A 27150-nucleotide genomic window follows, 5' to 3' on the forward strand; every position below is an offset into this window, starting at 1 on the left:
GTCTTAATAACTTAATTAATTTTAAATTACCTGTAAATTACGATTTTTGGTCGCATTGTAATTGAAAAAAGTAGTTTATTTGAGTTGACAAAATATTGACGTCACTTGCTTGTAGTGCCATACAAAATCTATGGGAGATTTTCGTTTTGACAGTTTTAAAAAGTACGCCAATCGATTGGTGGTGTCAACATGTCTATTCCAATGACAGTTGAAAAATACCGGCTGAATATTTTGAACTTTATTGAGAAAACATAAGGTTCAAAAACATTGAAAAATATCTTTCCCTGTATTCAATCAATGCATCAGATGACTCGGACTGAGGGGTTGGGTGTGATTCAGTTTTACTAGGTCCGGACGCTCTCTTCCCAAATGATTTGTATTTGTACACGACGATAAGGACCTCGAGCTATCTTGAGGACCTGGCAATACACATGCAGACACCATGTGAAGTCTCTAACTAATGGCTTCAGTGCAATGAAGCGTTATGGGTGCCATAAGGTAAGGTTGCTTATGCGCATAGGGTCAAAGTATTAATCACACCATCGTGGACAGCTTACGCTGAGTAGAACGTAGAAGGGGACTTCTGACAGTGTAGGATAGATACCTGCATTAATAAAAGGAGACTACTTTGAAGAATAGGAGCAAAGTTTATTATTTTGTCCATTCGTTTTGACTTGAAAGTATGACATTGCGACTGCGCATGTCAGCAATAGAATTTATATTAAAATAACAACCACAATTATCTTACAAACTTTATTCGTTTCATAAAAAAGTCCTAAAATTACGCTACACATATGAGTATACAGTCCTAACCTAGTTGACGATTGGCACAAACTCGGTGGTGTCCGAGTCAGAATCAAACTCGCTGGCCGGCGGCTCCGCTTTGATGTTCGCGGAGTAGTCGTACGTGAATAGCTTCACTCCGATGAACCCTTCTGACAATTATAATAGGAGTATTCCTTTTAAAACTTCGTAGCTCCAAGTTTGGGAACTTTGGAACAAACATAATTATAGACAAGTTTAATTTGTCCATTGGTTTTGTCTTAGAAGTATGACGTTGCGACTGCGCATCACAGCAAAGGGAATATTCAAATAACAACCACAATTATCTTACAAACTTTATTCGTTTCATAAAAAAGTCCTAAAATTACGCTACACATATGAGTATACAGTCCTAACCTAGTTGACGATTGGCACAAACTCGGTGGTGTCCGAGTCAGAATCAAACTCGCTAAAAACTTCGTAGCTCCAAGTCTGGGAACTTTGGAACAAACATAATTATAGACAAGTTTAAATTGTCCATTGGTTTTGTCTTGGAAGTATGACGTTGCGACTGCGCTCACAGCAAAGGGAACATTCAAATAACAACCACAATTATCTTACAAACTTTATTCGTTTCATAAAAAAGTCCTAAAATTACGCTACACATATGAGTATACAGTCCTAACCTAGTTGACGATTGGCACAAACTCGGTGGTGTCCGAGTCAGAATCAAACTCGCTGGCCGGCGGCTCTGCCTTAATGTGCGCGGAGTAGTCGTACGTGAATAGCTTCACTCCGATGAACCCCTCTGACAATTATAATGGGAGTATTCCTTTTAAAACTTCGTAGCTCCAAGTCTGGGAACTTTGGAACAAACATAATTATAGACAAGTTTAATTTGTCATTGGTTTTGTCTTGGAAGTATGACGTTGCGACTGCGCTCACAGCAAATGGAATATTCAAATAACAACCACAATTATCTTACAAACTTTATTCGTTTCATAAAAAAGTCCTAAAAATTACGCTACATACAAAATGAGTATACAGTCCTAACCTAGTTGACGATTGGCACAAACTCGGTGGTGTCCGAGTCAGAATCAAACTCGCTGGCCGGCGGCTCTGCCTTAATGTGCGCGGAGTAGTCGTACGTGAATAGCTTCACTCCGATGAACCCTCCCGAACCCCGCGCCCCTCGGTGGATGATCCCCGCGCCGCTGGTCAGGCCCGCACCTGGGGAAATAAAAACTCATTTATTTTTTGCAAGTATAGGCTTTTAAAAAGCGCTTTTGCGCCGTACCACTGCTTCGGAATCAATGGACCAGTGCTGAGAAGAAGCAAGAAACTCAGTCACTATTTTAAATAGGGAAAAACATAAATTGCTATATTTCACGAGCACAGGTTTGACTTGGTTAAAATATTGAGTAGGTGCTGTTAAATAATGAAAAGACGAACTGAAGACTCGTTCAGTTTAATCAATTGAATCAATTCGGATGTTTATATTTATCAGTCACGTAGAAAAAGTTGACCTTATCAATTTATGATTGAACTATGACATCGATATTATGATCATTATTATTCGCTTCGAAATCACTCATTTCTTGATATTTTCATGTTAAATTATGTATTTTTAATCTCTCCAACCAAAAAATCTCGCAGTAACGTAGGTATTTGGTGGGTATCGTCAACACATCGATCAAAGTCCAAGCTTAAAGTCATTTGAAATTATTATTATTGGTTTTTGGGCCTTCATTTGCGCCAGCTCGACCAGGTTTGATCTATTGTGACAGAAGTCATTTGAAAGGATCTAATTCTAAATTAGGCGTTGATCTAGATGTCTTGCGTGATTTCGCGTCTTTTTCTATTGCAATACAGTCTCGCTGCAATTTCTATAGTTGATTACCTGACAATTATGTTCAATAATTCAAAATGCGTTTATAATATTACCTTTCATCGGCATAACGGGCTGTATGTCCACGAAAGGCACGGTGGACTGCGCCGCGTCGGCCTCGTAGTCGGTGTGCGTGAACTCTATGAACTGGTCGTGAGATGAGTCGACAGGCAGCGGCGTGTTGCTACGGATCGGGATGTCGGGCTTGTATAGCTCGAGGCGCTTTCTGAAAATACCAAGTTGTTTGGCTTTTGAAGACATCAAATAGTTTATTCAGTACATAGGCCCTTTCCAGGGCACTTATACACGTCCCAGATATAGCTTGCCCTACCACCACTTCGGGACAACATATGGGCTGCTGCTGAGAAGTGGCACAAGAAACTCAGTCACCTTTGCCAGCATCGATGGTATTTACAATAAAACATCTCTAAAGTGACCAGATTTTTAGATGCTAGTCACATTTGCATTCCTGTTCAATTGAGAACCTTTGTTGAGGTCTTTTCATGAACAGCGTTCCTAAAACTAAAACATAATATTATGTCATGTTGATATTGTATGTCTGAACTGGCTCGCTTTATCATAAAGCTTATCTTCATCTTCTGGGTGATATTGTAACTTAGGTACATTTGTTGTAAGCTGAATGAAACAAAAGGTTTACCTATTGTGACGAATAGTAACCTCATTGGAACAAAAAACTGACTTAACTATACTATTCAGATGCCTTTGTCTTCTTAATGGTCATTTAAATTCCTGGTACATATTGTAAACTGCTAAACCAAGAAGTGTATTGTATTTGTAGGTATTAATTAGAGACAATTATTGTTAATTAATTTACCTGGGTATCTCCGCTCCGTCTGTGTTGTCGTTGCTGATCCATTGGCTCCTCTCGGGCGCCAGGCGTCCCGTAGCGTAGTTGAACGGCGTCGAGCGGATCTCGAAGTGCAGATGTGCGCCCAGCATGCGGAATCTGTAAAAAATAAATAATTATGAAGAAAAATAGACTTTATTGATTTTATTTTCATATGTATTGGTTTGGCACCCCACAGTTTGCTAGAGATCTCAAAATGAAACGAGACCATTCAATCTCGTAAATTCCAAAATGACCATAACACTAAAGACTCGACATACCTGACTCCAGTCAAGATGTGTCCAGCCGGTGAGTCCAGTTCGTCCAAGTCGATGGCCCTCCTCTCATACGTCAGCTTGTGGTAGTCAACTCCATCCCTCATGCCAGGCTCCGAAGGGTCAAATTTCTGGATCGGCACCCAGTCCCCAGGGATCACTGACCCTCGCTCGCCAAGAGTGCCCTCACTGATCTGCAGGTGGAATACCCTCCCGAGTTTCACTAGACGAAGGCCGGTCACCACCCTGCAATGTTTCAAAAAATTGTTACTTCGCCCACTACAATTTAGACTTCCCAATGAAAATGCATGCTTTATAATATATCAACATAAAATATATGGGACACCCGCACAATAGTGCTGTTAGTAGAATATGACTACGTATTAAATACCCGAAGCGTTCCCAATACCCAACTACAGCTCTACGTTTCCCATATAATATGCATGTCCTATTGAACCCGATTCCGGGTACTGACTTGTTCTTGTCAAAGTCTGCCGTCGCTTCCTTCATGCTAAAGAAGCGATGCGCCTGGTCGCTCGCGTCCTCGCAAAGGCAAAAGCAGTAAGAGCAGTGGAGAAGGTTCCATTTCCACCAGGAGTCGACCTTTGAAGAGAAATTGGTTAAAAGTTACATTTGAATATCTGAAGAATTTTGCTTTAGCGTTATAGACTTTGTGCGGGCGTCCCTGACTTGTAAGGGACTAACTTGTTGTTTTTGACGTCGGATGTCGTGTCCCAAAGACTGAAGTAACGGTCGGACTGCTCGCTCGCCTCGTCGCAAAGGCACATGCAGTAGGAACAGTGCCAGAACAACCAACGCCACCATGAGTCCACCTGAGGAAACTCTTACTATGTATCGTGTAGATATGCTACTGGAGTTTCCCAGGTCATACTGATAAACTAGAATAAATGTCACGCCCTCTAAGGTTGTATTTAGTTAATATTGTTTCGAACATAGTCAATTATGTGTAATACCAGTTGATTGTTCTCACCTTGGGGGCGCCAAGCTTACAGTGGCCGACGGTACCGAACGTGCGTCCGTTCTCATACTCGATCCACTCGTACCGACGGTTGCTGTTGCGACCCTGCAATCATAAATAATGTGTAATCAGCTAGGTACTCGTTAGCATTCGCATTGCTTATGTAATGACGCTGTAGATAAATACAGCTACTACAGTAGAGTAGGTATTACACAGATTGAAGCTGTTATTGAGATGAATGAAAAACAAGTGACATCTTAATTGACAGACAAGGAAATAAGATTGTTTTGTTTTGATACAGTACAGTTGCCATCACCAAATTGAGTGATACATTTTTTGTTGTTATCGCTAATTAGGCTGAACTAAAGAAATTAGGCTGAACTTCGAAAGCATTTATAACAATTTAAGAAGGTCAAGAGGCACAGTGAATTACGAGATATTCTCTCAATAGGTCAGAATAAAAGTTAAAAAACATTGATCGAAAACGTTTTGCTCACCGCAGGGCACACCCACATATCCGAGTCGATGTACTTGCAGTTCAGGATTCTGCCCTTGCAGGGTGGCTGCTTGGAGCAGAACTGGTCTTTGAAGCAGCCGTGGTTTTCGGCCACTGTGTATGCGGCGCAGTTGTCGCGGCACGTGCCTTCTGAGTTCATGTCCACCTCGTTCTCGATGTAGCCTTGTAGGAGGCGGGTCACTTCGGCGTAGGTTTCGCCTGGAAATTCAAAAAATGTGAACGTGTGTTTCGTATTTTTCTTTCTCGGTGTAGTTTTTTAGATTCGGGTCAGTTTGGCGTAGATTTCGCCTGAAAAGATGATAAATTGTGAACGATTGTGTTGTATCGAATCAGATTACATGTTTCTTTTCATAGCGACATGCTTTTTATGTAGCTCGGGCTTGCTCTTGATAACAATCTCATTGGGTGCAGATCTATGGTGGAGCTAGCTTGCCTAGACGATGCCTGCTAACTCGTGGCTTTCTTGAACTTATTACTTCTTCTGTGTACACTCACGAACTATGTGTAATACTAATGTCATAGGGTGGCCATCACCTGAATTCAGCAAACAGCAAAAGTTTAGTGGTTCTGTTTAACACTTGGACCACCTAAATATTTCTTCGGCTAAAGGCGTAAAATCCTTTGTCTGAGTAGTGTAGTGTCGAAGTAGTCGTATCGATATTCAGTTGTGTCGGAGTAACATAGTGTCGAAGTAATGTTTGTCGGAGTTTATTTAGGTAGCCTATTTCTTCAAATTATTCCAATAACGCATACCTTCCTTGTGCTCTGGAGGGTCACATCTATACAGGTCCCGGCTGGCCATTGCCAGGGCAGCCCTGGCGGCGGCGGCAGTCAGCGCCGTCCTCTCGCCGTACCTCTGCCTGGTCAGGCTGGCTTCTTGCGTGTAGTTCCCTGGAATTTTACCAAATACTTTGTTAGGAAAGTTTTTATGGAATTGATCACTCGATAGACTTATGCTTAGTTCGTGCCTTACGTAATAATTAACCATATTGTCTTAAGGAAATAGATTTGGGTTCCTGGGAGCTTTATACGTTGCAACAATTGGTCGAAATGTTACCCACACTGCCCCTAAAAGTAGTCTGAATCACAGTTTAAACAATATTGAATACTATCATCATTATATGTAAGATTAAAACATTCGTTAGGTTATTTATTACGAATTACGATGAAAATGAGACGTAAAATGACTGACCGTTTGTTATTATTGCTGAACTAGCGATAATGAGTAAGGTCACGATGCAGTAGCTCTGATTATAGCTCAATTGATGTTACCGTATTATGTATCGGGAACAACGGCCAATCTAGTTCGATATTCACTGGCCTATAGTGTTATAGATCTTAATTTAGTTTACATTTAGCCTCTGTCTTTGAAAGTCATTGTCACTTGATATGATGACGTTATATGCAACAATCAACTACGTAAGACGTTTCTTGGTACTATTATCTGACCACAATAATTATGTGTCTCAAAGCAAAACTATGATTTTACCTGATCAAAGGTCACACTAATTTCTGTCTGAATTTGCAATCTGTTCCTTAATACAGTTTTGTAAAGAAATAATATTATTCACTGTTAAAATATGTCTTCGTTCGCGCTTCCGCTCTCAGCAGCCATGCCCCACTAACTGTTTGCAATAATATTATGATTCATTCGGTATCTGACTGATGATGCTGCATTTTACTTCGGTGTTTGTGTGTTACATAAACATTTGACACGCACCAATGTAAATATTTGTATTTGCATCCTGCGTGAACGCATAGGACGATGCATTTTGTCGGTGGTGTTTTGTAACCGTTACTAATGAATCTGACTCCACCCACAACACAACTAAGTTGATACCAAAATGCTTTGCTAAAACTTTCTTTTTAATGAAACAGTTATCTCAAAAATAGTGACGTCTTCTACTTCCATACAAATACATAGCTTTAGTTGATCATAGAAAGTATGTCAATTGGTTGGAAGTTTTAACATCTTTTGAAATGTGTCTGCAAACTATTATTTTTAGTGTTTATTACTCATAATAGATATTACTATACCATAGAATGAGTCAAACCAATCGTATCTTAAATGTCAGATTCTTTAATTTCGACCTCCTATGCTAAAATAAACAATGTCCCCCTTTATTAATTAAAAGTTACACCTAGGATGAGAAACTGGATTGAAATGACATTTCCATACTAAATGACAATTTAAGCCAGAGTTCAACTAGGGTGTAACTTTTATTCATAAGGGGATATGTAAAAACCTATGTAACATCAAACATATCTTAATTACCTCTGCCGTATATCCTGAGAAGCATCCACGAGAACTGCATCATGGCGTATCCCTTGATCTCCGTAAGGGATATCGTGTTGTACGTGTCATATATGAGCTGATGCTGAGACAGCTGCAACTCACACACGTCTGGATGCTCATCCTGGAATGTAAAGTTTATTATCAGATAGGTAAAGTCTATTTTATATTAACGTAAGATAGGTATCACAGTATTGCTGGGAGCGCACCCTTTTGAGAGATAGAGAACTCGAGTCGGTGTCTCCTCGAAGAGATGCACGATGCCAAAGCAAGTGCGTCTGCGGAAGACCAGCTTCTTGACATGCCCTTACGAGCATGTTAAGATAAAAGCTGAGCGAGAGGGGAGTCTATTGGCGCAGAGGCTCAGTAATTGTTTTTATTATTGCTGTGATGTTGTTGTTTATTATGCAATTAACTACTGTTTCAATAAAGTATTTCTATATTCTATTTAAGTACTCGCTTCACTATGTAATTTTTTCCTTATGTTGATAATACGAGAAAAACAAACACTTCGACTACTACTTAGATTTGCTATGTATTGTCTTTGTGGCCTTGGCATAAGCTCTGAATGAACTCCAATATCGTTTACTCAGTTCTATTTTTAGCCATCTTTGACCAAATTTACGTTTATCATTTGTTTTTCTCTTTGCATTACGAGACTATACTACATTTCGTTATTTAAGTAATAATATGTTTAAAGATTTAAAACATAGTATTCTTTATTATGTACTTTTTAATTTCCACTTCATGTCAGTGTTAATTTCTTAGAACATGTATTTACCAAAAGGTCCTTGGTTTGAACTCGAAGTTGTTAAAATTCAAAGAAGTCTGAATATGAATTCCCCAAAATGATTTGCATTCAACAACTACGAGTACTGTCAGCTATTCTTTGTTCGGATCAAATAAAATAAATGTCATTTTCTAGTTACTAATGTGATCGTGACATAGCGCAGGTGTTATTTCCTGTAAGTGAATACGGTATTTTAATTGGGTCAAAGCGGTTTATCATTACGAATATTTCGGTCGTGGTTATAATTATGTAAATGCTAATGATTGAACGCATATTTTATAGGTACTAGATTGCGCTAGTTATCGCATTGTACCTACATGTACTTATTTTTTGTTTTGTAAGCACTGTGTTATTAGACCGGTTAGCAATTCTAATTACATTTTATCTAAAAACCTGTTATTGCAATTTCTTTTCACTTACAACTTTTGCTCTTGCATCAAGGGTGTTTGTTATGATTCTCGAAACTTTGTAATAATGTGTTTTTAACGTCCTATTAATGTTAATTCCGCTTAATAAAAATAATTAGAACAATTAACGAGCCAGACACGTACTTTCAAATGAACTCGGAACATTTCAATTAAAAGTTCTCAACGCAGCTTTGCCTGACCAGAATGCTAAATGAGCAATAATGCGGTCGGCTTTCACGCTGGGTGCCTCAAAAATGTATATTATTGCGAACACTCCATAAACACCGGCCGCCAACGTAAACACGGGTCACTGACATGCCGCTTGCCAAACACCCAGACGTTCGTGTTGACGATTCCGCAAATCAATACCTCGACCCTCACTTGCGTTTCACATAAAACGTCCCGAATCATCCCGCCCCGCACGACCAATTGGACGCATCCTTTGTCGATGTACCTGTAATATCGAGCGGAACAAGTCCCCGTGTTGCAGCACACCCTCCAGTTTCTTCACGGCCTGCATCGCCGACGTTTTGGGGTCCATGAGGATGCTCTCCGCCAGGTCCAGCCAGTCCTTGACCGGCGCCGGCACCGCCCCCGGCGCGGCCTGCCGCCGGGCGAACTCCACGAACGTCTTGTACAGCCCGTCGATGACCTGCAGCTTCTCCGTCGCCCGCATCCACAGCCACGAACTCAACGGGGGCCGCGGCGGACTCGGCAGCGATGCGATCTGGTTGTCCAAAGCCACGAACGCCTTTGTTAACTCCACATCGCCGCCCAGACCCGATTCTCTCCACATCGGATCGCTCACATTATTCCAAATTTCCACCTCTAGCGTGTAAAAGTTCTTTCGGACGAAGTCCACCGGCGACAGATCCTCTGTCGCCGCGAGGGTTAGCAGCGCAAAAAGCGCCGCGACTTTCATTGTGACACAGTTTTAGCGGTACGTTAGGTTGCGCGACGCGAGCTACACTGAGGCTGGCGGCCGCGAGGGGACCGCGGCTTCGAGCGAGTGGGGTCGCCCTAGTGACGTACGATGTCAGCCAGCGATATCGACAACTCACCCGCCGCGCGAACTAGACAAAACTGAAAGTTGGAGAGAACAAGCACTCTTATTTTATTGTTTATACGACCTCGCGAGTAACCTTTACTGTGATGCTCTCGCATTGTTTATAGGCGACGTTTCCTCGAGAAGAGGAAAATGTTCGATTGTTTAATTAAGCTTTCGTTTGAAGAGTAATTATACGGTTTTCGATACTCTTTTGACATTGAACGAGCATTGTTAGTAATTTGAGGAATGTACATAAACTTAAAAATAAATAAATGTAAAATGCAAATGAAACTGAAAGCAATGAACTGAATCGACATCGATTATTTACGCTTCTCATTCGTGTCGGTCATCACTACAGTCCCGCATGTTATTACTGTTAACTCGTTGCAAACTCGTTTTGCGATTATTGTAGCCCTTATTTTCCTTGAAATAAGACTTTTACTAGCTTGCACGAGGTATTGTTTGCATTATATTGTTATTATTATGCGCTTATTAGGCTCCAGTGTCGCGTCAGCTGACAGTCATCGGCTCCCGACTCCTGCACACCGGTATACATACGCTTTGAATATCTTTTGTCACGATTCAAAGAAGTGTTTATTTAGGAAGTGTCTTACTGGGTTATTTCTTATGACATGCCTACTTACACCATGCAGATCACAGGCCTGCAAAATGAGGGTCATAACTTCCTTTCTAGGATTTGATAGCTGATTCTAGGGTATTTTGGTGCGCTGATTACGAATATGTACCTACTTAGTTTTTCTCCATCACCTCCAGATTTTTCAAAAAAGGTACAGATTGAAAATAGGAACAAAATCTCAAGTTTTTACATAAAAAAATATATCTTTAAAGAAGTACATTACTTTTAACTTAAAAAACTACTAAAACATAATAACAACTTATTACTAGTCTAAATTACATGTAAATTTTATTTATGGAACCTGGTCCTTTTTTCCTGGAAGCTTCGGTTGTGCGATTTTTGCTTAAATTTCCGGTTTGGATCGTCGCGCTTCCATAACCAGCAATAGTCCGCCATCATGCTAGTATTCCATCTGCCTTGATACCGGACTACAAGCTCTTTCAAATCTTGGTGAAACCTTTCGCCTTGTTCTTCGCTAACGGCTCCTAGATTTTTTGGGAAGTAATCAATGCGCGAATTAAGGAAATGAAGTTTAATGCTCATATTACAACCCATTACACCAAAAGTTGTAAACATTTTGGCCACTATTTCTTTACATTCGGAGCATAGGCATATCTATAGCATAGGCGAAATGATTTTGAACCAATTTTTCTGTCCTTTTGACCACTTGCGAAGTTCTAATAAACAAGTCGTACAAATTTTATGAGGAGTCCAAGTTTTGTCTTGGTTACATAAAACGTATCCAAAATAACTTTCGTAAATATTTTTTACAAAGTCTGTAATGCTGTTTCGTTGATATTTCCACCATAAATTTCCCGCAAATATTACAAAAACTATTCAGAGAATTTAAACAATGACATTTTAAAGTTTATGTTGCAAGATCCGCAGTTCACTGTTAATTTTATAAATTAGTGCGGGTACTTATACTAAAACCCTTTGGTTTATCTCTATTACACCCTTTTCTAATAATATTTGCAACAATTAAGTAATATTACCTAATCATTATGTATGAATGAGCTTATTACTCAATTAAGCCAAAATACTAATTTTTCGACATATTTAAAGCGAATTACATATACTCATTATGTAGTAATTAACAAATTACTGATTTGCATTAACTTCTATGTCCCCTTACACTAATTAAATACAATAAAAAATAAGCTGAAGTAATTTAATGACGTTTTATAAATTTTAAAATGTAGGCGTTCAGACATTTTTGAGCAAAATCTTAAATATTCAATATCAAAAAATCCTGACGTGATGGATTTTTTTTATTATTTTTCTCGTAATCAGCACATCAGAAACTATAGAAAACGTTACTCAGATTTCAAAGAGGAAAACCATTGCAGACCTGTGTAATGTACTGAAATCATTGGCACTTTCTCTAACATATTTACGTTTTGTTATTTTTTAGTTTAATGTCAAATAAAATACTTAAAATAGTCATGCTATTTTAGGACATTTCTTCGATAAATCTTGGGAATATCGATAGACAATAGCGAACGTTGTGTCAGCTCATCGACAGTTACAAGAGGCACTAGTCTCCTGCACGTGCTACACCCTCGTTCTTATTTTAACGACTTAAGGTCTATTGTAGCATACATAATGTAGCTTTACCGTAGTTTTTTCCTCTATTCTATTGTATTGGAGACAGCACGTCTGGCAGTATGACGTACTTCAATCATTGTTAGTCAATAGGCTAAGTCAGGCTGACAAAAGAACTTTAGAAGGCTGTTGTGAATAGAAATTACAATATTTTGCGACAGTTTCATTCGACTCAATAAAACCATATTTGAATAGCAGTACACAGAAGCCATTTCATCGTTTCATGTTAACTAATTAAACACATTATTAAAAAAGAAGTTCTGTTCTTTTATTGACACGTTTTTGCTGTTTACTTTATCTAATTGAATTATTTATTCTCCCTAGTCGATATCTTTAGTACTGAGACGTGCTTAAATCAAAGTTAGCACCGTCTTATCTACACATAGACCACTGATGAGCAGTGAGCAGTTCCCGTTTGCATATTTTTCTAATTAACGTTCGCGTTCTAGATAACGTGCTGGTATTGTTTCGAACTCCCACGCAACAATATAAAATCTACCATCTGTCATGTTGGGTAATTAGATGCGGGTCAAATCCATCAGAGGGTGGAACCATTTCTTCGTATTTGTATTTTTTTTGCCGGTTGTTTTGTTTTATGATGATAATTTTGTGGATTGAATTTGTAGTCCAAGTATTTTTTTTAGTTTCCTACATTTCACATTTATATCAGGTTGCATGTGGTTAAACTCCTGTCTAAACTCGATTAAAAATTAATCGTTGTTTTCTGATGAGCAAATCAAAATAAATATTGAAGCTCATTAATTATTACCATAAAATTATTGGAAGTATACATTTAACGAAACTGTTCTTTGAATGTTTTTTTGTATCTCGAAATACACATCGAAAGAAAGAAAAATAGTTTATGTGGTTCAAACATAATAGTTATTTGTACCACAAATAAATTATGTTAACTACTAAGTATCTGATAAAATTTGTCGTTAGTAAAGTTGCTTTCTAGTTACGTGCTATAATAGGTCCAAATCGTTTTGTTCTTCAAGTTTTATTTAAAACTTTCGAGACGCAATTTTACAGCACAAAAACTAATCTTCCTAGTAAAGTACGTAAGTGGATCACTTCTTTGTGTAAGCCAAAGGTGCGTCAATGATTCATCAGTGCGAATGATCTCGGAAACGAGTTTGCGAACGCGCAAAGTAGAATGTTTAATCTGTGCTGTCATATCGCGCATAAAAACTTGACTAAATTGTATGAATCAGTTTGATGAACTAACCGAAATGTATAATTATATTATAGCCTGACCAGGAACATAAAAACCCTGGCATAGAGGCGCGTCAATTGCATTTGATAGTGCAACACTGAGTACAGTCGTACCTGTGTTAAATTAATAGGCTAACTTTATGTATCAGGATTCAGGATTAGGGGCTAATTTGATATTTTCACAAATTAACGAAAAATATTATTATAGGTAACCTGGTTTAAATAAATTAAATGAAACCATCAATCGAGTTAGTAGGATTTATTTTATTATTCATCAATAATCAAATTCAGAACTTGAATGTTCAACTGCAATGTCTGCTCATGAACGCTTCAAACTCGGTACTTCTTTCCCAATTCCATAAAATTCAACACTTAGAAAGTGACAAAAACTTTAAAATAGGTATTTGAAACAAACCACAGCTAATTTTCATAGTGGACTGTACTATACGATAAACATGTCAGTCAATTTGACAACCTTTGTCGGAAACATTATTCAATGAAAATATTGTCCGAACCCTTAGTATTTCTCTTCGACAAATATTTTAACACATTGTGAACCACTTTTCTTTCAAGACTATAAAAAGATTTTAGCATTTTAATTCACAAAATCAATTGCGCACATTTAAAATAAAGTTTGTTTACACTTTGACAGCAATAGACTGACATGCAAGGTGACATGTCAATGAAGTTTTCAGTTACTGTTGCCATTAAAAGAAATTAGTACCATTAGTTTTCCGCAACATGGCGAGGGTTTTTATGTTCCTGGTCAGGCTATAAACTAATTATTCATTAGGAAAATTGACAGATGGTAATTGCTACATTACTAAAATGCCTGGTAAGTGCAAGCGAAATGTCGTGGGTTCGTTTCACATTTGTGGAAATCAGTTTTATATGTGCCTAATTATGTTTTTGGGACCTCCACCCACAAGGTAGACCGACGACCTCATAAAGGTAGCAGGAAGTGCAAAAAAAACCCGAATAATAAAATAAAATACAGATTTAAAAAACCATTGCTGAAACTGAAGAGATGAATCGTTTAAAGCGCACTTTGAATTCAAGAAGCAAGGTCAATTTAGAAAATAAACGTCAAATCGCCACGAATGTCTTGTTTTGTTAGTGTATTTCACGCGGACGAGGTATTTGCCACATTACCTCGTCCGTGTAGTGCAGTTAATGCATCTTAAAATATCTTTTGTTGGCTAAATTCACTGTTAATGTAGGAAGTCTCTTTAGCTACGTATATAAAGTGAATTATATTATGTTTTCCACGTGCATTTGACACTTGATAGGAGTACCTAGAACCGGCTGCGATCTCAGTGGCCGCATCCGCTAAGTCTTATCACTAACAAATACATTATAATGTTTGCTGACTCGTGTTACGCACGATTGTTAATTGTTATTACGTATCCTACGATTTATCACGTACTTAAAACATGTCGTTATGGTCTTGAGAAAGGTCATAAACAATATAAAAAATCGTTCGTCTCCCACAGCAGATATACGAGGGCGGCANATACTTTTAGTGCAGCCCTCGTACACTCGCGAGCAAAAGTATGGAATCACTTACATGAAGTTGTTTCCACGCGATCTTGTGTACTAACGAATTTGTTAGTAACAAAAAAAGTCTATATATATAAAAATGAAACCCGTTTCGCGTTGTCACGGCATCACGTGTGAACGGCTGAACCGATTTCGATAATTCTTTTTTTTAAATGTTTGTGGAAGTCCAAGGATGGTTCTTACGGAAAAAAATATTAAGAAAATCTCTACGCTAAGGCGGTACGAAGTTCGCCGGGTCAGCTAGTGAGCAATAAAATTTGACTCCAAAAAGGCCTGCCACAGGCTGGAAACTGACGGCAGGTCACCGACAAGCACGCTTTCAATTAGGTCGCACTCGGAAGGCGAGTCATGGAGGCGAGTTTTGTTCTCCGATGAATGCAGACTGTTTTTGCAGTGCAGCAGTCGAAGAGGTCGGGTCTATAGACGGCCTGGGGAGCGATTTGTGCAGTGCTGGTTCGCTAAAACATTGGCTTATGGGGGTGGCTTGCTCGACTTCCCATCGAGATGTGTAGGAGCAAATTGAAAGCATGCTTGTCGGTGACCTGCCGTCAGTTTCAATCCTGTGGCAGGCCTTTTTGGAGTCAAATTCTATTGTTTATATCTTAGACAAACTGTCCACTTGCTAACAGCTATCCTACGAACATTTCTGAGCTCTTGCTGGACGTCGATACCATTCAAATGACGATTTCATAGAGAGGTTGACATGAAAAAACGGTTTTCCCTCTGCGATGTGCACCGGCAATGTTCAGAACTTGGTCTCGGGATAAAGCCACCGGTATCCCAAAAGCGTCTTCAAACTTTTGAAACCCAGGACTGGCTTATGTGGAGCTGACGTGCGACAACCCGCTGGCTGAGCCCTTCTTGCAATAGTGCAACGATTTGTGCTGCCTCTGAAGGTGTAGATTCCCAGGTAAAGTGTCAAAAGAAGCGGAGATGTGTATGGATCAACGTGTGAAAGCAAAAATCCGAAAACACTTGCTTTTATGGGGGGTAAATAGGCCGCAACTCGCGACGTATCAAACAGTTGATACATGTCTTTTTCCTTACTTCTTCACATCAGCCGGGATATCTTTTTAAATACTGGTGTGATTTGAATGAATTTGGTATCAATTTAAAGTTAAAAGTTGAATCTTTAAAATGGTGCTACTTTTTTTGTTACTAACAAATTCGTTAGTACACAAGATCGCGTGGAAACAACTTCATGTAAGTGATTCCATACTTTTGCTCGCAAGTGTAGTTTATTATTACGCTACTCAGTACTATCATAAATTAAAATTTTACAGCTGTTACAATTTTTTTGTTTTGTTTTTATTTCACACAGTTAAACGTGGTTAAACTCCTTGATACTTCTCTGAACGAAGTATTACCTACTTCTTTTAAAATAAAGTTAAGTTACCGTTACAAACATTTCTTATCAATTGTTTTCTTAGTATTTTTCCTTACCTAGGACAAGTATTTATTCTGTGCCTTGGGTAGTGGCAAATACTTGAAGTTGACATCAAAATAAGTACTTATATTTTTATGAGTAAATAAATTATAGGAAGTTGTGATTTCACTAACCGAGCCCTCGATCCGGCAAGTTGTTTGACCCCCGTCCATCATTGTATGAGTCACTGTTAATAGTTCACTTCATTGTCTACAAGGTCTCTCGTACATAATTTAATATTTATTTGATCGCTTAAAATAAAAAGTTTTGACAATAAGCATCGTTGAATAATACAAATACGTATACCTAATTCGTTGTTAAAAGATCCCTTCAGTAAAATTTATTAATAATCAAAATATAAGTTTGAATGCATTGAAAGTTAAAATGATGTTCCAACTGGGTAAACAAAAATATCCACCTCGTGCAGTGGGTCTAGACTTCGATTACAAGAGTCGAATTAATATCAAAAACAAGTAAAAGTGATGCAAAATGTATGTTCGAAGTTATTTTTATCGGGTATCAATGCCTAATGTAATTAATATTATCCTGGAGTTCAAAGTCTTTTAAAGCAAATGTTTGATGATAACATTTAAGCTAGGAAGTAAATTAAGATGATAAATAGCTTCTCTACATCTACAGACAATAATATTAAAGTTATTGTTGAAACTATTTCGTAAATGATTAGATTTTTGACATATAAAAAAATGTTTTTTACAAAAGAAATAAAAAGCAATAGTCCAAGTCGTCATACTAAGCTCTGTATTCTAAAACGACGTTCAAAACTGTGATCGATCACCTAATAACAGGCTTGAATCTATTCTTGAGTGCAAATTCAAACTTGTCATTTCATAAATACGATCCTGTCTAATCTTTTAATGGAATATTCAGGTCAGTTCATGCCAACTTAGTGCAACAGGTTACGAGCAGATTGTCAATTGTGCGATGCACGACGGAGAAGAGTGGTCGAGCCTACAATGTGTTTTTCATTTACTCATGTTTTGTTCGGTTAGGCGAAACCATTCTCGTAATCTCCGCTCAATGCACCGTTGTGCTGCCGGCCAGACACAACAAAGGATGGATTTAGTTATAAACTTTATCAGTTCTCGTGCAACAACTTATTCCTCAACAACTTATTGTTTCCCGTTTAACATTGTCGCAATGAATCATCTAATAATAAGGCGTATTATACATATAATGTCCCATATAAAAAAAAAACAATTCGAAGTATAGGTACTTAAATTCGTCTAGTTATTTTAAATAGTATAGTAATAAAACGAAATTATTATCTAAAATGTGTTCTACTAACACGTTTTATCGAAATCCCCGTTACCTCGCGGGATGGTGTTAACTAACACACTATTTTTATGACTCACCCTCAACAGTTAACGTTCCATTTGAAGCGAATGATCCGAATCTTTTTTTACGAGTCCTTGTCTCTGCGTCCATTTGTCGCACACATTGTCGAGATAATGATTACCTCATAATGGCTCGACAATCCGAGAATAATCCCATGTTACTGTTAAAAAGTCGGATGTGTCGATGTTTGTTTATCACTCTTCAAGTTGAACAATGGGACCGATCGGAACGCTGTTTACTGAGACAACAATGTAGTGACGTACAAACCTGCAAGTCCTCCAAAATTAACTGCAGGACACCGCGGCCCAGGAGATTCCTGTGCGGCGGCACCACTAGGGCATGAATTCTTTCAAGCAACCCCGGCAAAGCGCCAGGGTCATGAGAAACACACCACTCCGCGAAATTTTCTAAAGTACTCCTTTCCAATGTTTGTTGAAGCCGCACATATTCTCTCATCTGCCGGTTGGCAGACGAAACCCTGCTCAGCAAGTCGGTCATCTCGTGTAGCCTCAGTTCTAGGGCAGATTTCTTCCCACTGTTCTTCGACAGCATCAAAGCAACAGCATTATTTTGCTGCAAGTTCAGCTCCAGCCTCTCGATCGCATTCGTAACCTGAGCGAGACGGGATAAGATCTGGGTTTCCCGCCTCTTGATGAATGGAAGTTCGACCCCTCCGGTGGCATTGAACGGTTTCCCGATGATGTCCCACGAGCTGAGCACTTTCTCGCCGATTTCTTTGCTGAGGAATAGGACGTCGAGTGTTTCGTCGATGAGCCCGCGCGCGGGTTGCGCGAGAAGCAGCGCTGCGAGCGCGAGAAACGTGCGCGGGCGCCGGTTGGTCATGGCGGAGGACGCGGGCTCACTGCCCGCCGCGATCGATCGAGGTCGCCGGCTACGCGGCTGTGTGACCCGCTCGCTTACTTCATTTACCACTTTCCATAACTTAATTCGCGCCTACGTTACGCTGAGTCGCTTCAATGAGTCAATTTTTGGCTACACTTTGATTACATTCAAATTGCTAATTATTAAAACTAGGAAACCAGTTTATTGCGGTGAAACGTCGCAACAGAATGATTCCATACAACTGTGCGTTGCAGTTACACTTGTTTGCACTTGTAATGCTTTGTTTAATTTCATTTTACAAGGCCAGATATTGTTAAGTTGTTTAATACTCACCGCGTAGACATAATAGAAAAAGTTATTACGTATGCTAACGCCACACGTGAGTGAACCCACGTAACTGGGGGGAAAGTAAAATCGGGCAACACTGATAGCCAGCCCTCTCCAAACGTCCCCTTTCATAAAAATAACTTTATTGGTTGAATGCTTTCAATTCGTCCCATCCGCCCTCACTTTTTTCCTTTTTGTTGATTCAAATATTTGAAAAGGGTTCTCTACCTATTGACCGCTAAAGTATTTATGTCAACTTATTCATAACAATGCACCAATGTTACGTGATGTTATGAGAGAAACATAGATAATAATTATACCTTTTGTAATCACAATGCTGCACGGATGAATGCAATTGTTTGATTGTAGTATGTAGGATCGGAAATCTTCCTCATTGTTAATAGCAAATAGTACGCTGTGACGACTAAAGCGTATCAATTTTAACGTTATTTTATAAAGTTATTTAATAAATATAGCAATATAAGAGACCTCGATGAAGGGTAAAATATTGTTGGCAGTAAAAGAAAAATACTATGCGAAGTTTTTTTGCATAGTTGTACGGTTTCCAAGATTGTATATTGCCTGCTATTGTGAATGACTTAAATGTTAATTGGGCGTAGAGCCACAGAAAAATGGTCGTGAGACCAAAAGTTCAGATAAAAATATCTTGAAGGAGATTGAAGCAATATCGATAAAACGACACAATTCGATAGAGCCAGGTTAGATAGTGTAACTGACGCCTATTTAATTTATTTTTAGTTGATTGCAAGTTATTTTGCTCAATCCCAATATTCATATATTCAATTCCAATTTTTGTTGAGGTAAAGTTGCCCTCCAAAGCTAAAGTAACCCGCTAATTCAGCATCTCTCTGTCCGACTTTCTGTTTCATCCTCTTGGGTTTAAAACACAACTAATTCTATTCCTCCTTTTCCAGAGCTTATTCTACGAGATCCTGGCGGGGGTATGGGTGCGCAACGGGCTGCAGATCAAAGGCCAGGCCATGACGTACATCCAGGCCAACTTCTGCAACTCCATGGTGGACATGGACATCTACTGGCTGCAGATCTGCGCGGCGCACCTCCCCGCTGACCAGTTTATTGACATGTGCATTGATATGTGAGTTAACTTCACTTAACTAAGTGTAAACGTATGTACAGTCACGGAATGAAAAGGTTCGTCAGTTTTCAAATTGATTCCTTCAACGAATCGCGAGCACATATTACCTTTTGAAACTATGTTACAGAATATTCTCGAGTTAGAGAAAATAATCTTTAACTGTTCGTCAGTAAAGTTCAAAATTATTCAGATCAAAATTGTTTGACGATTTATCTTGTCAAGAAGATTATTATGATTGATAAACTAAAACCTTCTTGTTGGTTCAACCTGCCATTATTATTTCTATTAAACAAAAAAAACTATTGTCAATTGGTCAATGTCATCATTGCATTGCACTGATGGGATAGAAAAATAATAGTCCAGTCAATAAAGCATTATAGTTGGAAAACCGTGGAACACAATTTCTGACTTCGGGACTTTATTTAGACTAGTTAGGAGGTGATCATAGCAAAAGTCCCCACCCTTAGCCCTTGAGCCGGCGGGGAGAGGGGGGTTTAAAGGTGCCACTTTTCGGTTTTTCGCTTAATCCTCGTAAACTATGCGTCCTACTGACATGACCACTATGAACCAAAAAAAGCTTATTCAATTTGCTATAGGTGAGATATTCAAGTTTTTCTATATCTTGTATAGTTTTCGCGGCATCTAGTCTACAAGGTCTGTAATATTGGAAATTTTATTTTTGTCTTACATGTTCCCATTTGGAGAAAATCGACTAAATCAACATTGAGCAAACATTCTAGACATGCGGGAGCATGTTAAGCCTAGTTCCAGGGAGGGGACTGCACCGTGCGTATATTTAGACGAACCACTTGGAGCCACTTTAGACTCCTCATCATTCAAAAACTACTGTGCATTAACACTTCAAATTTGGCTCATGTGTTAAGACTTGCAAGATATACATCTGCTTCAAATTTCATAAATATACCTCAAACGGTTCTTTAGGTATTGACGTCCAAAAATCTACATGTCTGAAAAACTTGATTGTCTCACCTGTAGCAAATTGAATAAGATTTTTTTGGTTCATAGTAGTCATGTCACTAGAACGCATAGTTTCCGAGGATTAAGCGAAAAACCGAAAAGTGGCACCTTTAAACCCCCCTCTCCCCGCCGGCTCAAGGGCTAAGGGCGGGGACTTTTGCTATGTTCACCTCCTGACTAGTCTAAATAAAGTCCCGAGGTCAGAAATTGTGTTCCACGGATTTCTCTCTACACCGTCGTTAAGGCATTCATTGACTGGACTATAAACAAGCAAAACCTTATTCGTTAGCAAACGTCATATTTATTTAAATGTTAGCAGCACTGTTACTTGCACTGTTATGTTGGCAAGTTTGACTCTTACAGTACAAGCGAAAACCGACACTTAAGGTGACGAACCTTTTCATTCCGCGACTGTACAACAAAGTTCACGTAAGTACAGGTTTGTTAGGACGGTTCCCGCAGAAGTACATCTGCTTGTTCTGGCTATTGGACAACTTGTAAATTATCTACCTATACCTTGATTTTTTAGAATCCAGCAGAGATGTAAACAAACACTTTCATACACAATTACACCATAATCACTTACGTGTTCATAATATCATACACATTATTTAACAAGCCCATGAAACCAACTTTATTTTCACGTTTATACAAGTTTGAAATCAATCTTTGAAACAAATTATTTTAGCAAAATACGTGGACGATGAAAATTTGTGAGATTGTCAAATTGACTTGACGTTTAAAATCATGTGTTATCTCCATATTGTCTATGACTTGTCTCTGACACATCAGTGCCGTAACCTGTGAGTCATAGAAACTTCTTTCAATGAGGGTTTTCGCGATTGAAACATCCGCCAGATGGCAATACGTAGACGCGAGGTCCAAATGCTGCATGATTGGTTATTTTTGACATGACCAAAATCCACCAATCACGCAGCAAGCAACAGCAAGCAACAGAAGTTTAATAACTTTACGGAAATCATTGATTGTTTTACTGTCCAGTGTGTTTTTTGATTACATCTGTGAATACAGTTTAAAAATAAAAATTCATAAAATTCATAAAATTCATTTATTTTTGCAAATAGGCTTTAAAAAAGCGCTTTTACACGTCCCAATATTAACCCTACCACTGCTTCGGGACAATAAATGGGCCAGTGCTGAGAAGAAGCAGCGCAAGAAACTCAGTCACTATTGTCAGCCTCCTTTTCAAGGTTTTACAGTCTTTAAAATATACAAATTATAGTCATAAGTATTAATGCTTTGTTTCCTGTTCTCGAAAATTTCATAATCAGTTCACATTCAATGTTGCGACTTAATTGCATATTTTTAGTATTTTGACGATCACCCGGCGATGATACGCAAGTACTACAACATTTCACTTCGCGATTAACGAGAGGTTTTGTCGCATCACTAGTTCACAGACTAAAAATATTTTTATGTCAGTTGGCCATATTTGATGACATTTCTGCTGATTTCTAAAAAATTAGACTGTACATAAAATTTGTTAATTTCTCATGCAAGTGACTGTAATGTTTTTAATGAGAAATAAATGTTTTTTAAACCTAACTTCAACACTTCTTTCGGGTATCAGTATGTATGAATTTGAAGACCATTGACGTGATATCCTTATGATATGAGCATAGCTACTTTAAACTCTGTTCCTGTACATTCGGGTCTTTATGTGTTACCTTTTCATTACGGCATATGGTTTTGTAGGAAAGTGTGAACTTAAAATATTCTTCTTCTTGCACTAGGCTCCAAAATGATAGTTTCTCTCATAAACTATATGTTTTTCTTACTCAGATAATAATAGATTCGTCCACATTTCATTTACCGGGCTCTCTGCTTTGTTCTATGCAGGTTTGGAGTCCGCGAATGGCTCAGCATGCTGCCGATGTCACCAGTCCAGGCAGCTGAACAAGATGCAATGGTGGAGGGACTACTCACGTTCCTCGCCATACTTGTATCTTCGCGGACCAATCTCGGTGAGACACTGTAGGATTTATAACAGCCTTCGTTTCAGTGTGAGCAATGTTTGTTAGAAGGAAATGTTAACGATTATGAAATGGCAAGTGAATGGCCGGCCTTCGTACAATAATGTATGATGTACTTGATGTATAGTCATAAATGTATTTGTAAATGTTGCAATTTAAAAATTAACACCCAAATAGTAGGCCAATTTCCCACCAGGCATGAGCGAGGAAGCTAAGAGTGACTTTATAGTCACTCGGAACGCGCACAAATGCACAAGAAACCAATATCTCGTGACGAAAAGCGCCCCATAAGCGCTAACACGCTCGACTCTAAAGTCATACTAAGTAGTGGGAGGCGTACGTGTAGCAAAGCAGCTTATCATCATTAAAAATCTTACGGGCCTCCATGTTAAGTACACACACCGGCAGATTTAGAGGAACGGAAAAAAAAGCATCAATATCATCATTATTTTAGGAAAAAAATGCCTAATTATGACATTATTTTTTAATTTAATTCTAAATATGAAAAAAAAATTGCCAACAGTATATTTTTTTAATTATTTTGTTTAAATTACCCCATCAACAGTTTCGTTGAGTGTTTTGAATTGAATGAAGCTTTTGCTAATTTGGATTTCTTTTACGTGAAAGATGTTTTTTTCTGAGAATTTTGTTGTGTAAGCATTCAGTTACTTATAAGGGTTTATTATGCCCAGCTTAGCACCGTCAGAAATCATTAAGGCAGATGAAATGAGAAGTAACGGCCATGCATACAAATCGGCTGCCGTAAGACGTCGTTGATCAGTATCGACCACCCATGGCAGTAACCAACGGTACAGATTGATCATTTCTGTCGTTAGGAGGAGGGTTCAAGTCAGAAAAAGGCGTACTTCGCGACGGGATGACCGTTTTTTACAACTTCGAGTTTTCAGAAAGTCGCGGTTACCTGCTGTTCAAGCCAGAAATAACCTTAAAGACACTCGAGGAGTAAGAGTGACTGAGCCCACAGTTCACAGGAGATTTACTGAAGTTGGTATAGGGTCGTGCATACCCGAGAAAGCTCCAACTTGTGACACAGCACCGAAAAAACATATTGAACTTTTCACGTGAATATCGTGATTGGGTCTTGAACGACTGGAGGCATGATCTCTTCACTTATGAGTGCAGAGTTCTCTTAAACCAGATCGATGGAAGATAGCGAATATGGAGACACAAAGAGAACGTAACATTTAGTCTTAATTTTGAAAATATCGTGGTTTATGGAGGTAGCTTAATTCTGGTGTGGGGAAGGATTTTTTTGGGAGCTCGCACGGAGTTAGTGGTGGGTGATGGAGGAAATACGACTTCTGAATGGTACACTAGGAACATTTTAGAAGAACATGATGTGCCATTTACTCCATTTATTGTGGACTCCTTTAGTTTAATTCACGATAATGTTCGTTTTCACAGTGCTCGCTCAGTACAGGCACATCTAAACCATTTGGATATACCCATGATGCAGTGGCTGGCAAGATCCCTAGACAAGAATCCTATAGAGCATGTCTTGGACTTTCTTAAAAGATGTGTTAAACTCAGAATACCACCGGTGGTGTTGAGAAACGCGTTACTAGAGGAATGGCAGACATTGCCCCAAAATACCCTTCATATCATTAACTGCAGCATGCTCAGATGAATGGAAACCATCATCAGAGCAAGAGGGGGAAATACCCATCATTAATTCATTCATTTGGATAGTGATAAGCTACCCTAATTTTTAATCTGGCCACAATTTCTAATTTTTGTTCAAAACTGAAAAATTGAAATTTCGTTTCGATGATTTTTTATTAAATAAAAACGACTAAATATTTAAAAAATATATGTTATTTTATTTTATTTTAATTATCTCTTTATTTTGTATAATAAATATTTCATAGATCAGTAGTAATTTTCCTTATTTTCATACTTTTTTTTGCGTTCCGCTAAATCTGCCGGTGTGTGTATTATCTATTTCACTTTTTTATATTATTACAATTTATAATAAACATAATCATATGAATAATATCATAAATTTGTTATTTTTTATTGATGAAAAGATCTAAAACAATAATTAGTTATTATATTTATTTAGGAAAAGTTCTACGTGACATTTGAGATAAGGACGTTTTACTTTGGAACCGGGATATTTGCATCGTTGTCTTTTTTCACCCCAAATAGGAAATGCTCAAACCCATCACGACTGACATCACGAGGAGGTAGTATTGATGTACTTGGCTCCAGGTCACCCAAAGGGCGATGGAGCGTGCTTTACTCGGAGTTTCCCTGCGTGATCGAATCAGAAATGAGGAGATCCGTAGGAGAACCAGAGTGACTGACATAGCCCGCAGAATCGCTAAAATCAAGTGGCAGTACGCGGGGCACATAGCTCGTAGAAATGATGGCCACTGGGGCAGGAAAGTTCTTGAGTGGCGACCATGAGCCGGTAGACAAAGCGAGGGTAGCCTTCCACTAGGTGGACCGACGATCTGGTGAAGGTCGCGGGAGGTACCTGGATGCGAGCAGCACAGGACCGGTCTTCGTGGAAATTCTTGGGGGAGGTCTTTGTCCAGCAGTGTAGTCCAGAGTGTAAAAAGTTTTGGATGGACTGATATTTTTCCATGTCATCATCACTTCCACATCACTCCCAGAATGAATATTTAAGAAACACTCAATTTCTCCATTACGCAATCTTCTTCGCGACATTATCTGCAATAAAATCAAAATATTCATATGGTAAGTTGTCGTAAGTACGTAAGTAAAAACGGACACTAAAGCTCAACGTACCGTATGTGGAACTACAATAAAAATGTGATTTACTAATACGTTTAATATTGTAATAAAAAATACAACTTACCTCTGCAAAATATACACTTCTTTATAACACAGAGTATTTTTTTTCTAATCAAAACTGTTCAATAACTATTTTTTATTTATTTTTGAATTTAGACAAACGACTAACTTGTCACTTTCATTCAAATTTCACACTTAGTGCACTACAACCAAAACACGAACGACATCTTTAGGTAAAACTTCGTATTACTACATTGCTAAATGTCAGTAGCTTCTAATAAGATGCAAAAGATGTCGCTACTAATAGTTTTATAGCTATAGGAACGATTAAAGTCGGTGTTCCACAAATGGAACTGGGTGCCTTGTAGGGTTAATCAAACGTTCTCAACACCCACTAGTAAGTAATGTTTTTAAAATATATAGTTAACGTACGTAGTAGTGGTACGTAGATTTATGAGGAATAACTAAGCAGAATATACTCAAAGGAATTAAATTCATAATTTGCTTTTCAGGTATCAAGAAATTAAGATTAGTAGTAGCAAGAGAATGAAGATTAATACAGAAACAAGAATCAAACGCACCACATTGAATAATATACAACAAGACCAGGCTTTGCACGAGTTGGGGCTACAAAGAGAAAATATTGATAGAAAGAGAAAATTAAATTAGACATTGAAGATTGATGAAAATAAAACTTCATTAAAAATTTTATGTTTTATTTGCCACTAGCAACTGATACATTATGTAGGTGGCACTGGAAGGCCTCCTCGCAGTTAATTTCCTCAGGTCTTCTTTTATCAGTGGTAAAAGTATGAAAAGAACCCCATCATTGGAAAACCTAAACTAAATTCGTCTGAACTGTAATAATCAAAGGGATTTTGGGAATCCCGTATCACTTTTCTGGTACTTTATTATTNTGTGTGTATTTCTCTCAAATTTCACTCATGGGACAAATCTCGGGTACCCTATATTATACCAAACCTCGTGACTTGAAGTTCTTTGAATTGTATGACATCTTCATTTTATGTCCAGGCAATGACGAACTAACGCAATCCCGGCTAGAAGTCAGCACGCTGCTGGCGGCCGGCGACAAGACACATTCGCAACTGCTCGAACTCATGCCCGAGCGCTCCGGCAACGCGCACACCAGGAACTTCGAGAGCGTGCTCAAGGAGGTACGTACCGTGGTAGCCAGCGATCCGGCTCGAAGGACCAAAAATTAGCTAGTTAGTGATCCGGCTCGAAGGGCCAGAAAAATGTGCAGGACTGGAGTAGGTGACAACAGGCCTGAATAGTGCGGTAATCCGATGGACGGTGTCTCCAATCATGCACCTCTTATAAATCGATTGTGGATCATTGCTACCTCTTCGCTCTTGAAGTTATTTGTTGTAAGATTAGGGTGGTATCGATCGACCAAAAAAATTGCTACTGAGCGACCCAGCTCGAAGGACCAAAAATGATCTAGTTAGCGATCCGGCTTGAAAGACTAGAAAAATGTGGCCGAC

The 27150-nt window shown here is 38.6% G+C and overlaps 2 protein-coding genes across 5 annotated transcripts in view; one reads left to right on the forward strand and one right to left on the reverse strand.

The window, feature by feature from the left end:
* Ubr3 (Ubr3 ubiquitin ligase) overlaps window positions 1-27150 on the forward strand; it is a 73456-nt gene that overhangs the window by 18959 nt on the left and 27347 nt on the right. The window contains exons 11-13 of the mRNA XM_028316864.1: window positions 19711-19892; window positions 22731-22855; window positions 26678-26820. Coding sequence (XP_028172665.1) covers window positions 19711-19892; window positions 22731-22855; window positions 26678-26820 — 450 coding nt within the window. The remainder of the gene's footprint in view (window positions 1-19710; window positions 19893-22730; window positions 22856-26677; window positions 26821-27150) is intronic.
* Window positions 1422-18484, reverse strand: orion (chemokine-like protein orion). Of its 4 annotated transcripts, XM_028316866.1 has the most exons (11): window positions 17873-18483; window positions 7544-7685; window positions 6022-6159; window positions 5249-5466; window positions 4764-4856; window positions 4478-4605; window positions 3779-4018; window positions 3486-3617; window positions 2707-2876; window positions 1935-1992; window positions 1422-1566 (listed from the first exon to the last, which is right to left on the reverse strand). In XM_028316866.1, the coding sequence occupies exons 1-11, from the start codon at window positions 18446-18448 to the stop codon at window positions 1449-1451; spliced, it is 2013 nt and encodes a 670-aa protein (XP_028172667.1). In that variant the 5' UTR covers window positions 18449-18483; the 3' UTR covers window positions 1422-1448. The 4 variants fall into 4 exon arrangements, with proteins under 4 accessions (XP_028172667.1, XP_028172668.1, XP_028172666.1 ...); XM_028316867.1 differs by lacking the exons at window positions 1422-1566; window positions 4478-4605 and adding an exon at window positions 4248-4375 and having other exon boundaries at window positions 1739-1992; window positions 17873-18484; XM_028316865.1 differs by lacking the exon at window positions 1422-1566 and having other exon boundaries at window positions 1739-1992.

The sequence above is a fragment of the Ostrinia furnacalis genome, unplaced genomic scaffold (assembly GCF_004193835.3).
Source record: "Ostrinia furnacalis isolate ACB-3 unplaced genomic scaffold, ASM419383v2 OfSCF5941, whole genome shotgun sequence".
NCBI lineage: Eukaryota > Metazoa > Arthropoda > Insecta > Lepidoptera > Crambidae > Ostrinia > Ostrinia furnacalis.

Excerpts from the sequence above, each read along its gene's own strand:
- orion (XM_028316866.1), bottom strand. The coding sequence starts at position 18,448 with ATGACCAACCGGCGCCCGCGCACGTTTCTCGCGCTCGCAGCGCTGCTT. Across the intron at positions 5,467-6,021 it reads CCCTCCAGAGCACAAGGAAG|GCGAAACCTACGCCGAAGTG; the intron begins GTATGCGTTATT and ends TTGAATTTCCAG. Across the intron at positions 1,567-1,934 it reads GGGGCGCGGGGTTCGGGAGG|GTTCATCGGAGTGAAGCTAT; the intron begins GTTCATCGGAGT and ends ATTGTCAGAGGG.